Source organism: Trachurus trachurus (assembly GCF_905171665.1).
Source record: "Trachurus trachurus genome assembly, chromosome: 17".
In the NCBI taxonomy this organism is placed as follows: domain Eukaryota; kingdom Metazoa; phylum Chordata; class Actinopteri; order Carangiformes; family Carangidae; genus Trachurus; species Trachurus trachurus.
Genome location: NC_139900.1, coordinates 11,168,126 through 11,183,191, shown reverse-complemented (window position 1 = coordinate 11,183,191; position 15,066 = coordinate 11,168,126). Strand labels below are relative to the sequence as shown.

At 41.9% G+C, this 15,066-nt stretch overlaps 1 protein-coding gene across 1 annotated transcript in view; it reads left to right on the top strand.

The window, feature by feature from the left end:
- Window positions 1-14,615, top strand: part of cc2d1b (coiled-coil and C2 domain containing 1B) — a 92,373-nt gene extending 77,758 nt beyond the window's left edge. Inside the window, exons 7-26 of the mRNA XM_083991695.1 lie at window positions 661-997; window positions 2,197-2,315; window positions 2,869-2,947; window positions 3,237-3,302; window positions 4,441-4,586; window positions 4,921-4,993; window positions 5,261-5,400; window positions 5,952-6,081; window positions 6,240-6,412; window positions 7,166-7,291; window positions 7,737-7,795; window positions 7,950-8,066; window positions 8,908-8,981; window positions 9,795-9,853; window positions 9,992-10,043; window positions 10,210-10,309; window positions 12,339-12,429; window positions 12,544-12,666; window positions 12,762-12,805; window positions 14,288-14,615. Coding sequence (XP_083847821.1) covers window positions 661-997; window positions 2,197-2,315; window positions 2,869-2,947; window positions 3,237-3,302; window positions 4,441-4,586; window positions 4,921-4,993; window positions 5,261-5,400; window positions 5,952-6,081; window positions 6,240-6,412; window positions 7,166-7,291; window positions 7,737-7,795; window positions 7,950-8,066; window positions 8,908-8,981; window positions 9,795-9,853; window positions 9,992-10,043; window positions 10,210-10,309; window positions 12,339-12,429; window positions 12,544-12,666; window positions 12,762-12,773 — 2,076 coding nt within the window. The 3' untranslated portion in view covers window positions 12,774-12,805; window positions 14,288-14,615. The remainder of the gene's footprint in view (window positions 1-660; window positions 998-2,196; window positions 2,316-2,868; window positions 2,948-3,236; window positions 3,303-4,440; window positions 4,587-4,920; window positions 4,994-5,260; window positions 5,401-5,951; window positions 6,082-6,239; window positions 6,413-7,165; window positions 7,292-7,736; window positions 7,796-7,949; window positions 8,067-8,907; window positions 8,982-9,794; window positions 9,854-9,991; window positions 10,044-10,209; window positions 10,310-12,338; window positions 12,430-12,543; window positions 12,667-12,761; window positions 12,806-14,287) is intronic.
- The last annotated feature ends 451 nt before the right edge of the window (window positions 14,616-15,066 follow it).

Below are 15,066 nucleotides of genomic sequence, written 5' to 3'. Positions count from 1 at the left end.
GTGCTCAGAGCTACGCTACGGAGGCTAATGGGATTTCTTGGTTTCCCTCATCAAACTCATCAAATACACAATCCAACATCTCCAAAACGCTCTGGTGGACAAGTTGTGACCTGCACATTCACCACGTTATGAGATTATAACAGAACGTTACAAGACAGAGTTGTTTTAGAGGCAAATTCATGCAAAACCGCTGATGTGCGTGCCCGTTGGGGGCAGTTTTTCAGCAAGCAGTCTCTGCATTTGCCTCTAAAACAACTCTGTCTGGTAACGTTGTGTTATTATCTCATAGCGCCGTGCTGAATGTGCAGGTCACAACTTGTCCACCAGAGCGTTTTGGAGTTGTTGGATTGTGTATTTGATGAGTTTAACGAGGGAAACCAAGAAATCCCATGAGCCTCCGTAGCGTAGCTCTGAGCAGCTCGCGGCTCTGCTCCGCCGTTCTAAAAATCGCTTTCACCGACAATTAAAGGTAGCGAACTTACTGCTAAAACTATAGGGATTATTGCAATGGGCCAATTTGCCAAAATGTTGAACTATACTTTTAACCTTTGTGTCTTTAATTTGTCTGTATTGAACTGCAGTGAAGCTTTATTTATTTAATATTAAGAGCTTCTCACTTCAGTTTCGAAGTTATCATCTGTTGTTTTTGCTCTTTTTCAGACTTTGCAGACGATGTTAGCTGCTGTGAAGAAGGGGAGGCCGGTGAGCGAGGCAGAAATCCCTCCTCCTGTCCCCACCGGAGCCTCCGCCCCCCGACCCGATGTTCCTGCGCGACCTCCTCCCCCTGTACCGTCGCGCCCTGACGCTGCTCCTTCAGATCAGCCGGAGGAGTCGGAGGCCACCACACCGCCGCCGCCACCATCAGCCGCTGTGCCGGAGATCATCACACCCACCAGCGAAGAGGAGCAGTCGTCATCCACCGCTGCACCCAGTCTGAGCAGCGCCTCGTCCCCAGAGGAGCAGGCGAAGGAGCTGCCACAGAGCAGTGAGACAGATGGTCAGTTTGTCTCAGATCACACGGTCATATCACTGATAGTTGCGGCCGTTGGGGACAGTCGGCTTCGGTTTGACAGTTTAAAGGGATAGCTCAACATTTTGGCAAATTCTCCTATTGCCATAATCCCTATAGTCATAGCAGTAGGTTCATTACCTTTAATTATCGGTGCATGTTGTTTTGAGATCCGCGGGGCGTGAGCTGCTCAGTGAACACAATGGAGGTGAACGGTACAGGTCCCCTGCCCTGTCCCTCATCAAACTCATCAAATACACAATCCAACAACTCCAAAACGCTCTGGTGGACAAGTTGTGACCTGCACATTCACCACGCTATGATATAATCATGTATAATTATGTAATATTACGACACATGAAGCAAATACTCTGAACTACTTGTGCTTTTGAAATCATTCCACCCAGCAGTCGTGTCTGGAATCTAGTTCAGGCTGCATTTGCCTCGAAAACAACTCTGTCTCATAACATTACATTATTATCTCATAGCGTGGTGAATGTGCAGGTCACAACTTGTCGTCCACCAGAGTGTTTTGGAGTTGTTGGATTGTGTATTTGATGAGTTTTATGAGGGACAGGGGACCTGTACCGTTCACCTCCATTGTGTTCACTGAGTAGCTCGCGTCTCTGCCCCGCGGATCTCAAAACAACATGCACCAATAATTAAAGGTAATGAACCTACTGCTATGACTATAGGGATTAAGGCGATAGGAGAATTTGCCAAAATGTTGAACTATCCCTTTAAAGGAAAGACGTTGTCGATGCAAACACAGCGGTCAAAACAAAGCACAAACCAGAACAGCACACAGTCTGTACTGTACGGCCTCGGCCACCCACCAGGTGGTTAAAATACAGTTTAAAACTGTAAAGACGAGCCACAGGGTGTTTGCACTGCCACATGTGACTGCTGACAATATAATATTTAATTCTTAGTAACCAGTTCATTAATAATATGAGAATAAGTCATGAGATAATTAATCAGATTTCTGGCTTTTTTTTAATCAGTGAAATATCCAGTCACATTTACTGTGTGTAATATAATGTACTGACTCATTGAGGGGTTTATTCTCCCACATAAATAGGTTTCATTCACTTTTCTGTTTTTTTTTTTTTTACAAAGTTGCCTCTGACTATCTCATGAATGCGACCTTTCTCTGTGGTAATCGTTGTGTCTTGTGGCCTCGGCAGCTAATGAGGCGACCAGGACGATGCTTTTGGAGAGGCAGAAAGAGTACAAGATGGCAGCTCTGAGAGCCAAGAAGCAGGGCGACGTGGAGCAAGCTAAACTGTACTTCAGGACCAGTAAGGTGAGTTACACTACAATTTACTGTAACCTGTTCAACTTCCTGTGTAGGGAATTTGCATCAGAGGTGTTGTTGTGTTTTGCATACAGGTTATCTGCCGATTTTAAAAAGTGTTTAAAGCTGTGAATCGAGTTGCTTAAAAGAGTAAAAAGACACGAGAAGTGGTAAAAAGCCTTAAATTGAACTTTGTAGAATTTGGACTTTGTGAAATAAAAACAATGCATTTGTTCAATGTGAGCTAAATACATGGTATCGCTTCTTTTTCTGCATGTAGCCTGCAAACATATGTTATCAGTAGGATTAAACACCAGACACTGCTGAGCTGCAACCGCTGATAAAGTAAACAAATGAAATAATTTCCTTGATCCGTCACATTTCATGCACCTTTTTGTTTGTATCACTCTGAACTAAACACAGCCTGAGTTTTGCAGCTGCTCGTTCCCATTTTAGGAATCCTCCTCTCAACTATGTGAAACATGCCAACAATCTGGATGCTGACAAAGAGCATCATTATGTTTGACACTGTCGGGATTTGTTGTATTTTTTTTGGGTGCAGAGGTTCGACGCTGTGATCGAGGCGTTGGAGAAAGGACAAGCAGTCGACCTGAGTGGCCTTCCTCCTTCTCCAGGACAGGGTGAGGTTTCCTGTTATAACATCAGCTTTTATTTTAGCAACAGGCCAGGCAGCAACTAAAACTTTATTTACACTGTTTAAAAAAAGCAGAATTTTTTTTCTCTGTGGTTTACATGAAGAATAAAATGGTTTAAATGCAGGAAATTCATCCTGATCAACAACTGTTTTCAAATTTCAAACCATGTGTAGCTAATTTCTACTGGACCAGTGGGGTGCAGTGTTGTGGACAGAAAGCTGCAGCATCTCTTTCACGCTTCATGTGTCATGCTCATGATGTTTTTGTGCCTCAGGTTCAGGAGGAAGCTCGGCTCCAGTGAAGGAAACGCCGCTCACCCAACCGGTCGCAGCGGCTCCAGGTGACAATCATTGTTCCAACATTAGGAAGCCGAAGCACATGAGCTGTTGAGGCGGCTTCAGTTTCGTTTTGACTTGTCATATCGGGCCGCTTGGAGTCCCCCATCCCCCCCTTCTACACTCCACACACACACACACGTCTCCTAACAGTATTTATATCAGTCAGCCAGTGTCACCTTGAGGTTTTACATAAGGGGTGAGTTCAAAGACATGGAAACACTCAGCGCTCGTGTGGTGCACAGTGTAGAAGCACGACTAACAGAGACTGTTGAGCAAAGAAGAACTGCAAACAATTCAACCAAAAAAAAAAATGACACTGCAGATAATGAATGATCATGATAATTTGGATATTAGAAGTGAAAATAACAAATGGAAATGACTTGTAGTTTCCCTCACTGTAGAGTGAAGGTGAAAGAGAAAGTACTGTGTCTGTACTCATCTGTCAGACACCAGTGGACAAAAAACCTTAAAGGAATAGTTCACCCAAAAATGAAATTCAGTCATTATTGACTCCGGAGTAGTTTTTTATTCCCCAAAAGTGCATCTGGAGACCCAAGAGGGGGCTTCGTTGTCCAACGAAACCTTTACATGAGAGTCAATAGGGCCCAACACAAAAAGGTCCATGAAACTACACAAAAACCTTGTAATCTTCCTCCTTATTGCTCGTCCGCTGCAATCCAAGTGTCCTGAAGGGAGATAGTCCAGAGTTTACTCGAAACAACTTCATTTAGGACATTTTTACAGCCTAAACAGTCCTGAATTGAATTTGCCTGGGGCACGTGAATGTCAGAGCGCAATACAGGACTGTTTAGGCTGTAAAAATGTCCTAAATGACGTTGTTTCCAGTAAACTCTGGACTGTATCCCTTCAGGACCCTTGGATTGCAGCGGACGAGCAGTGTGGAGGAATATTTCAACGTTTTTGTGTAGTTTTATGGATTTTTTTGTGTCAGGCGCTATTGACTCTCATATAAGGATTTCGTTGGACTACGAACCCCCCTCCCGGGTCTCCAGATGTATTCATTAGCATGAGGGTGAATTTCATTTTTTGGTGAACTGTTCCTTTAATACTTTGTGAGTCCAGCGCCATATAAGTGAGAGTCTTTACTCGTTAGTTACTCATCAGTCTCTCTCGTCTCAGCCCCTGCAGCTCCATCAGCCCCTGCAGCTCCCAAAGACGTGCTGGAGGCTCTCGAGCAGAGACGAGCCAAGTATGTGGAGGCGTCAGCTCAGGCTAAAGCCGGCGGAGACGACCGCAAGGCCCGAATGCACGACCGCATCGCTAAGGTACGCAGACACCTGGTGACCCGAACCCTTCTCAGAGCTTAAAATAGTTATGAAGAGGTTTGGTTCTTGTGTTTATCTCATAAAGAAAATAAAGCGTACACTGATTTTCTCTCAGAGTTAACAGAGAGCTTCAATCTTTAAGATGCTTTTAAGTTCTTGCATATGGTGCTTGTATTTAAACCTGTTGTTTCAGGGATTTATCATGTTTATAATGATATTGACCCCTCAAACTATGCATGGTTGAGAGCAAACTATTATAACTATAACTAAAATATTATAACATTACCTCTGCTATTTTTAAACCATTCAACGTCTCTCTCTCTCCCCCCTGCAGCAATACCAGAGCGCCATCCGAGCTCACAAAGCAGGAAGAGCAGTCGACTTTGATGAGCTGCCAGTTCCCCCCGGTGAGAGTCTTCATTGATTCGTGTGTTTTTTGAGTCGACGGAGTAATTTTCAAGTTTACTCGTCGCTCTGTGAAATTGGATTTGCATTGTGTTTACAGCTGCGTGGCCCCGGGCTCTGACTTAAACTATATCACAACACACTGAGTCTCTGTATCAGTGCCACAAGATCTGTTAAGCTTAATCTTGAATCCAGTGTTTAAGGATTTAAATGCAACTGAGAATCTTTTTTTTAATATTTTTTTATGTTTTTGCTTTTTTATTTCACAGGCTTTCCTCCGATCCCAGGCCACAAGGCGACAGGAGCTGAGCAGGGGTTCGTTGCTGCTCTGGAGGCAGCCAATAAGCTCGCGACCACTGATGCTGATGAGGCTCCAGATGAGGAAGAAGAAGAGGAGAAACAGGAGGAGGTGGGCGACAGAACTATGTGACCACTTTTGTTAGCTTTTTGTCGTTAAAGGGATAGCAAATTGGCCCATTGCCATAATCCCTATAGTCATAGTAGTAGGTTCGCTACCTTTACGCGAGCTGCTCAGAGCTACACACTGGGATTTCTTCATCAAACTCATCAAATACACAATCCAACAACTCCAAAACGCTCTGGTGGTCAAGTTGTGACCTGCACATTCACCACGCTATGAGATAATAACAGAACGTTACGAGATGGAGTTGTTTTAGAGGGAAATGCAGAGACTGCTTGTTGAAAAACTGCCCCCAACGGGAACGCGCATCAGCTGTTTTACATGAATTTACCTCTAAAACAACTGTGTCTTTAGGCATTTATAATACACACATACACATACAGAGTGGTTACATGAAATAATGGGACCAATCAAAATAAAGAATAAAATAAATTAACAGAAATCGGACAGGTTGACCAAGAAAAAACAAGAGAGGTAATAGGTTGCCCTCCCTCAGTTTTTGTTACAGCGCCGTGTGTGTGTGTGTGTGTGTGTCGTAGTCAAAGGCTGCTGTTCCAGAGGAGCCGAAGAAGCTCCTGTTGGACGTGTCCGCAGCAGCTCAGGGACAGAAAAGGACTCCCTCGGCTTCACCGGACAGATCAGCTGCTAGAGAAGGACTCTCACCAACAGGTGCAACAAACACAACGCTGATCACCAACATCTGTTCTGATGATTGTCAATAATAATCCTTTCAGTCACTTTCAAGTATGAACAACAAATGTTCTCCGATGAAGTCCACAACTACGTCTCATTTTTTAAAACATTTTCTGTCTGTCTTTGTCGTCCAGCTGTTCAGCAGCTGGAGTTCCTGGAGGGTCGGAAGAAGCAGTACATGAAGGCGGCGCTGCAGGCGAAGCAGAAGAACGACATGGAGCAGGCCAAGGTCTTCCTCCGCACCGCCAAGGGCTTCGACCCCATGATCGAGGCGGCTCGCAGCGGGAAACCTGTGGACATCAGCACGGTGAGCGGAGACTACATTCATGTGGTTCCCTGACTCATATATAAGAGCCTTCTTTATGTTAATCAGTGGAAACTGGTTTGGATGAGAGTTTAGGAGTATTTTTTTTTTCTTCTGAATATGATTTTTTTTCCACTATTGATTGAAGTTATTACTTGTTTTTGTTTTTGTAATTAAAATGTATCAGGAACAGTAAATAAACTCAGAAAAAACTGATTTGCTCTGTTGCAATAATGAAAAATTAGCATTTTCATATTTTGTTGTTGCTCAAATTATTTCACTCAATAGAAATAGACATTTTTTATGCTGAACGTGTTTGGAGATTGGGTAACCCTTTAATTTACAGGCCTACGTGATAATGTTGAGCCAAGAAATAACAAGTAATTGCATCATAATGTTTCCAAAAACTTCAAAATATGAAAAGCATGTGTAAACATGACATTACTATGAAATGGACCGTTATTTCTAGGCTATTTCTTGCAATTAATTGTTATTTCTTGGCTTTTCCTTGACATTATCAGGTATTTAGCGGACTGTAAATTAGTGGGTTATCGGAGATTGTTTATGAATGGAGATTGGCACTGAAAGCGATTATGACAAAAGATGTTGTCGTTTGATGTGTGTGTTGTACACCATGATGAACTGAGATCACTGTGGAGACGTCATGTACTGTTGGTTCACTGAGGTGATGAGAGAAGGAGTCGTTCCTCTGTAGCTGACTGACTGTCTGTGCTCTGGTCTGTGCTGCACCTGCAGGTGCCGTCGCCCCCTGGTGACGAGGACGAGGACTTCATCCTGGTTCATCACAGCGACGTTCAGATCTCGGAGAAAGCCGAGCAGGTTTACACACAGCTGGCCAAGATCCTCAAGGAGCAGCACGAGGTAAAACTGCAGGATTCCTCTGGTCACAGTGGTGGTCATAGTGTTGGTTATCAAAGCTTTTATTTTGAAGAGACACAAACCCAACATTTTGACTCTTTGACCACAGCTCATGTTTGGATTTGTTTGTTAAATGTTCACGTTTAAGAAGCGACAAGAACCAGGAACTGAAAACAAACATTAACATATGCAAAGTAAGATATAAATCACAGCCAGACTGAAATGATTTATTATAACACGCAATGTGTGTGTGCGTGTTTCCTCTGCATCCTGACAGTTTCCAGTTGAAGGCTTTCCTTTTGCCAGGAGAAACTTGAATCTCTCTAGAACGACACATTTTTAGCTCCGATATATTTAGAAATCTCAAAATTAATTCAGATCCACAGAAATCTTCAGCGAGTCTGTTCCTGGTCTGTTTGTGATTCTCCCAACTCTGCTACTTTTTCAGAAATGTATGACTCACTCCAAGCAGTTCACACACCTGGGGAACGTCTCTGAAACTACAAAGTAAGACTCGCACTTTTCATTCAGTTCAGGTTCACACACAAACTCCAGGCTCAGTTTCAACACTTGAACACTTTATCTAAAATCACAAGAAACACAGGTGACATTCACTGACTCCTCTCTGACTGTGGACATTTGTTTTTTTTTTATCCTTCAGGTTTGAGAAGATGGCGGAGAGCTGTAAGAAGAGTCTGGATGTGCTGAAGCTGGCTCAGTCCAGAGGTCTGCCTCCTCCTAAACATCACTTTGAGGAGCGATCGTTTAACACTGTCAGGTGAGAGCCTGACACCCAGAGTTAAACACAGCGTTGTGTCTTTTGGTTGATATCCATCTAATCTAACTCTTTCAATGAAATTAAAAGCTAATATTAGAATTAACATTTAAATATTTAAAGAAAAACCTAGTCTAATGGTGAGTTTACATCTTTTCACCCACAAACTCTTTGTACTTTGGCCAGCAGGTGTCTAAACTTTTCCATATCGTAAATCCCAGGTCAGAAATATAATTTTTAATGTTTCGTGCCAAGACGACTCAAACTTCTGCCATAGTTGTGGATATAACAGTGAAGAAGTGTGACTGTTGTTTCAGTTGTAGAATTTGCAGCTTCTAAAAGACGAGGATGGTAAAAAAAGATAATTATATTTTTTATTAAACCTTTATTTATACAGGTAATCTCATTAAGACACACATGGTCTCGTTTCCAAGAGAGACAGACATATAATACAATACATACATAACATTTGCATAAAAATGCCAAGTGGAAGCAGATTTAAAGTTACTAAAAACAGGAACACGTTTCCAATGATGCTTATTCCAGTGCCCTTAGTTTAAAATCCCGACTGGGATCCAGCTGGACAGCATGAGATCCTGCTGCAGTGTAAAAATGAAAGTAAATTATCATCAGGCTGTGATTCTTACTAAACTGTAAAATACAGTTTTGTCTCCAGAGCAGATTGACAGATAATCTCTGCTTCATTTTCTCTTTGCTGATGCAGTTTTGTTGCCGTCTGTTCTTCATCACGTATTAATGACTTTTTTTCTTTTTCTTCTTCTTTCACGTCTTTCTTCCTCCCTTTTCTCCTTTCCTTCCTGTTCCTGCTGTCCCTCCCTGTCAGGATATTTCCAGAGCTGAGCAGCACTGACATGGTCGTTGTCATCGTAAAAGGGATGAATCTTCCTGCACCGAGTGGTAAAAAGTCCAGTCCAAACACATCAGCACCGCACGGCGCAACACGTCCAAACAGCAGTTTTCACATCCGTGTAGTTGTAGCTGCCATTTCTTATTGTATATAACTCATATAATTGTAGTTTTAAAAGTAGATATTTTCAGCTTTAGCTTCCAGTAACACTCTTAAAAAAGAAAGACGTAATTAAAGTCTTGTTTATTTTTAGCTGAAAACTTTGACGTTCGGATGAAGAAGCGCACACAGTCTGTCGTATGTTTAAGCAATATATCACGACAGGCCGTGGTATATGCTCATTATACCACGGCTAAGGGGCGTTGTATAATATATATATATATAATGAGCATATACCACGGACTGGAGTGATATATTGCTTTTATAAAACGGTTACCAATAATTATTTAATAAAATAGCCTCACTGTGAAAAAAATAGTCCCACCTCTCCAGACGTTAGCTCCAAGTTAGCTCTGCATCTCGTCTTTTCCTCTGCTTTTTTTTCAGGTGAAAGTCACTGCTCAGTCCCCTCTACCATTGTTAACCCTCCCCGGAGGTGAAAGTTCACCTTAAACATGTGAATTCAACTACTTTAGTCCGCTTTTTAACATCGTAAAGACATCAACTGTCTTTTGCTACGGACTGCAACAGTCTTCCAACAACTTCCATTCATACCAGTCATACGTGCCTGACGCGGAGTGATAAGGCTTTAGAATAGTAGCCGTGGTATATGCTCAATATACCACGGTTAACAACCAATCAGATCGCCGGATTTCACCTTTCCGTTTTATAATTTGTGATAAATGTTTTTCTTCTTCCCTCAGGAATCCAAGCAAACGATCTGGATGCTTATGTCAAGTTTGACTTCCCCTACCCCAGCAACGTACGACCCTGCTGTATTAAAAAAAAAAGAAAAGAAAAGAAAAAATCCACATATTTTCTGCTTCTACCACAGGCAGCTGACGTGATGCACACCCATGATGTTTCTGTGTTTTGTTTTGTTTTGTCTCGTCTCCACCAGGAGCAGCCGCAGAAACACAAAACATCTGTCATCAAGAACACTAACTCCCCAGGTGAGACTTGCAGACGGATCAGTGTGTGGAAGGAAACTGTGTGTGGTTTTTGGATTTATGGGCCTTTTTTTATTCTGCCCAAAATACTTAGTATGTGTGCTGAGTAAACGTTCGCTCTTCATCTCTTCATCTCTTCATCTCTTCGTCTGTCGTCTCTCTGCACCAGAATACAACCAGAGCTTCTCGCTGTCGATCAACCGTAACCACCGCGGCTTCAGGAGGGTGGTGGCGTCGAAAGGCCTCAAGCTGGAGCTGCTGCACAAAGGGTGAGAGTCGAAACATCCCAGCTCAGGTTCACACAGTGTAAATATGAGGTGTGGTTGTTTTCATTTGTGTGTTAAGTCAAGTTTTTCACCTGTGTGCGTGTTTGTGTGCGTGGGTTTTCTCCTGGTTTTCTAGATCCACACTATTAATAGTTGATCTGATCATATTGGCAATAAGAAAAACCAAACCTACCATCAATATACCTGCAATCCTGTTGGTGGCTTATGTCTATATACTGTATGGGTCAGTGATAGATAAAACATTGTGGATAGATAAATTAAATAAATGAAAATAAATAATTGATTTAAAAGCACTGGATTTGTTCAAATGTACATTTTCTATTCACACTAGTTTTATGTAATTTCAAATGACATTTGAACTTTTTTTTTTTTAACAATGGTAAGACTGAGGCTCCTGAAAATGTCAAATGGTGAAACCATAAAATAATAATGAATATTAAATATCCCATCCACCTACAGTTGATTTAAGTGTACTTATAAAAAAAGTCTACTTTCTTCTTAAAACATTAAATTGAAATACTGTAAGTGAATTACATTTATTCCACATTTGAGTCCAGATTTATTTTCCCTGTGATCGAAACGTTGTGCAAAATAAAAATTATTTTGTGGCAACTAGTAAGTGTGTGGGCATACCTTTTCCTTTTTCTGGCATTTTTAGTACGGCCCTGCACCTTGGAACAACGTTACTGTATGTGCGTGCGTATAAAACCTTCTTTTTTCTCAATAAGAAAAACACTCACACACCAGTGTAATCAACAATCTGCTGCGTCTCATGGAGGTTTAAACACACATGAGCACAGAAAGGAACCGGTTGTTACACAAAGTGAAGAGTAGAAATAGTAAAACAAAACTTTTTTCGGAAACATTAACTGAATGTTTGTCTCATTTCCTTTCCAAACTTGCTCTTCTTCTTCTAATTATTACCTGACTTCTCTGGAGTGTGAATCTCTCACACTCCAGAGAAGTCAGGTAATAACTTCACTTCTTGCTGAAATGACGACTGTGCTGTTACTACAGCCCCAACGATTAATTGGCTGATTTAATCCAGTATCAGCGTGTGTGTGTGTGTGTGTGTGTGTGGGCCGATAGGAACCGATGTGAACACTTTTTTTTGTGTGTGTGGCTTAAAACTGCAGGCGAACTGATCTGGGTTTAATTTAGAAACGATGTCGTTGCACTGTTTGATCTACTAGAGGAAAAAATAATGTTTGTGTTCTTGTTGTTCTGTTTGTGCAAGTTTGCATTTTATTCATCACAGGATTTTTGCCCTTTTTGTTGTTACTTTTATTTACATTTTCCAAGAGTTTACTGCAGTGCTGCACTGAGGCCATTTTGAATGATAAGAGTGGTTTGTAGTTGTAGCCTCCAATACAGCTTTGTCACATGGTTGTAAGACGAGTGTGTTGATCTAAACATGAGGAATATCAGCTCATTAATTGGTTATCAGGTTGTTTTTTCAGTATCAGTGTCGTCTGTTACTGTTGTTGGGTTCTTCTCAGCAGGATGTGAAGAGGCAAAGTAGATCGACACTGAAACACGTCAGACTCGGTGTTACCGTAAATCACGCAGTATGTGTGCAGGAGAAAACACTGACCCAGATAAACCTGGTGTCCTCATGTAGGAAGGAGTTCCTGCATCAAGCTGCTTTAGACGAACAAATCTGACCAAAAGATTTAAATTCTGCAGATAAAATATGAAGGAGCTGTCAGGTTTCAGTTTAAAAAGTCCAGTTTTTTTGCACTTTTGCACTTTTATGGGCCTTACAGTACATACATATTTTAATTTCTGTGTATATCATTTTGGCAGCTTCATCTGTGTTTTATTCTTCAGTATCATTTATCGATATTATTTATTGATGTTTTCTTTATCTTTTTACCTCAACTTATTCCTTTAAAACTCTTTTTAACTCTTTTAACTCAGTCTGACTCCTATTGTACCTAGCTTGTCTGTGCAATACAGTTCTTGAATCTTGAATTTTTGTGTCTCAAACTGCTGTGTGTCTTCTCCGCAGAGGTTTCCTGCGGAGCGACAAGCCGATTGGGACGGCGCTCGTGAAGCTGGACAAACTGGAGACGCAGAGTGAAATCAGGGAAATCGCAGAGGTGAGTGGCACCCGGGTCGGAAAAAGGAAAAAGAAAACAACCTGAAGAGAAAGAAAGAGAGAGAGAGAGACAGTCATGTTGACCTGTGATCTGACCTGTGTCGTCCTGCTGCAGGTGATGGACGGCCGTAAACACACAGGCGGTCGCATCGAGGTGAAGATCCGGCTGCGCGAGCCTCTGAGCGGCCAGGACACTCAGAAGAGCACGGAGCGCTGGCTGGTGATCGACCACTCGCAGGTAGGACACGTTTCATCCGAGGAGACGAAGCTGAAGGAGGAAACATCCAACTCCTGATTGATGGTTTCTGTTTTGTTGTTTGTCTCTGCTCCAAGACTCTTCTGTAGGAGGAGCTGAACCACCGACTGACGAGATACAGGTGACTGTTTCTGCTTGTTACACACACACAGAGAAGATGATTTCAGTTGTTCCCAGTTTTTGCCACGACTGCATAATTATCAAATCCCAGTATGGACAAGTGTAATGTCCAGATCACAGGAGCTGCAGGTCTTATTTATTTATTTGATGAAGGTGAAATGTGCCACAGCATTGTTTTGCATTGTCAGCACCATAAGTGTTGTAGAGCTACAGAGACGCCAATAACTCATACTCTCAAGACGTAAAGGTTTGTTTAGTAAAAGACAAACAAAAGTCACATCTTCAATTTTATATATTTTTTTTTCAGAAGAGTATTACGGGCCACTTGTGAAATAAAAACGAGAGTAGGAATAATTTTTCATTATCCACTTTGAGAATAAAGTCGAAATACTATGTCGAGTGAAGTCAAAATTTCCTCTCAGGTCCATCCAGTGTAACTGACAGTGCAACGCTTCCTTGGAGTTTATTCTCGACATTGTATTTCCACAAAATTAATCCTTTTCTCATTTTCTTTTTCATTAGTGACTTTAATACTCTTCTGTAATTTTTTAAAGGGAAAATTACATGAAAAGAAAAAAGACAATTCACACTGAAATAACAAATGGGATGTATTTTAGATGTTGTGCAGATTCAGCTGAGCATAGAGAGAAGCTGTTTTCCAGCTTTAACACCTCATGCTGAGCTAAAACTAACTGGCTGCAGCTTCATATTTCTCCTACAGACTAAGACTGTTTTAGATTTTCATCATCCAACTCTCAGTGGGAAAACAAAATGTGCATATTTCCCACACGGTCAAACTTCTGCTTTAAAGGGATAGGTCAACATTTTGTCAAATTCTCCTATTGCCATAATCCCTATAGTCATGGCAGTAGGTTCATTACCTTTAATTATCGGTGCATGTTGTTTTGAGATCGGCGGGGCAGAGACGTGAGCTGCTCAGTGAACACAATGGAGGTGAACGGTACAGGTCCCCTGTCCCTCATCAAACTCATCAAATACACAATCCAACAACTCCACAACGCTCTGGTGGACAAGTTGTGACCTGCACATTCACCACGCTATGAAATTGAGATGAAATGAGTTGTTTTTTAGGTAAATGAAAAAAGAAAAAGTAGTTCTGAGTATTTGCTTCATGTGTTGTGTTATTATCTCATAGTGTGGTGAATGTGCAGGTCACAACTTGTCCACAAGAGCGTTTTGGAGTTGTTGGATTGTGTATTTGATGACTTTGATGAGGGACAGGGGACCTGTACCGTTCACCTCCATTGTGTTCACTGAGCAGCTCACGTCTCTGCCCTGTGGATCTCAAAACAACATGCACCGATAATTAAAGGTACTGAACCTACTGCTATGACTATTGGGATTATGGTGATATGAGAATTTGACAAAATGTTGAACTATCCCTTTAAATGTGTTTATGAAAATATGTAAATATGTATTCAGTGAGCTTCCACCTGCTAATTGCTAACTCTTTGTCTTGCAGGTAAAAGGCACTAGATGAAAACACTCGGAGGAGAGAGAGATCTGGAGAGGAAGCTCTACGTTCAGATCGCGCTCTGACGTGACGACCCACTTGGGGTCTTTGACTATTTTTTTTAAAAGAACTTTTTGCACATTTTTGCGAGACACAACAGGAGCAGCCTTTGACACGTCGTCGGTCCACCAGGAGGAGACACACACACACACACACACAGAGCAGGTCAGAGCGTCTTCCTGGGCGGACGGCGGTGTGTCCTGTGATACTGTTGAAGGGGCTCAGTGTCGAGCTAACCCGATCCTGCTGCCCCCCCCCCCCCCCACCCACCCTCCCACCCTCCCTTCCCCCCTTCCCCCCTTCCCCACTTGACTTTAGTTAATATAATATAATTATAAATATATATATATATCAAAGAATGTGTACATATTGCTCATGTTATACAGCTCTGGTATCTAGAACTGCACCTATGCACTAATACCAAAGTAATCACTGTTGCTGTAAAAGTCCTGCATATTTGAAGTCGCCTTTAGCTGCCAAACCTGCGACCACGACGGCCACGACGGCGGCACGGGAGGAGGAGACGTCAGGGTTTTTTATTCTGTTCTTCTCCAGAACAATTCATCATTATCATCATCATCATCATCTGCTTCTCAGTGTGAAACATCAGGCAGATACAGTATGGCAAGTGGATTTAACATTTAAAAGCTAAGTTTGACTATCTGGAATTAACATTGTAGATATCAACAACGTCTTTCTACATTTTGAATAGTTGGATTTTTCATTCA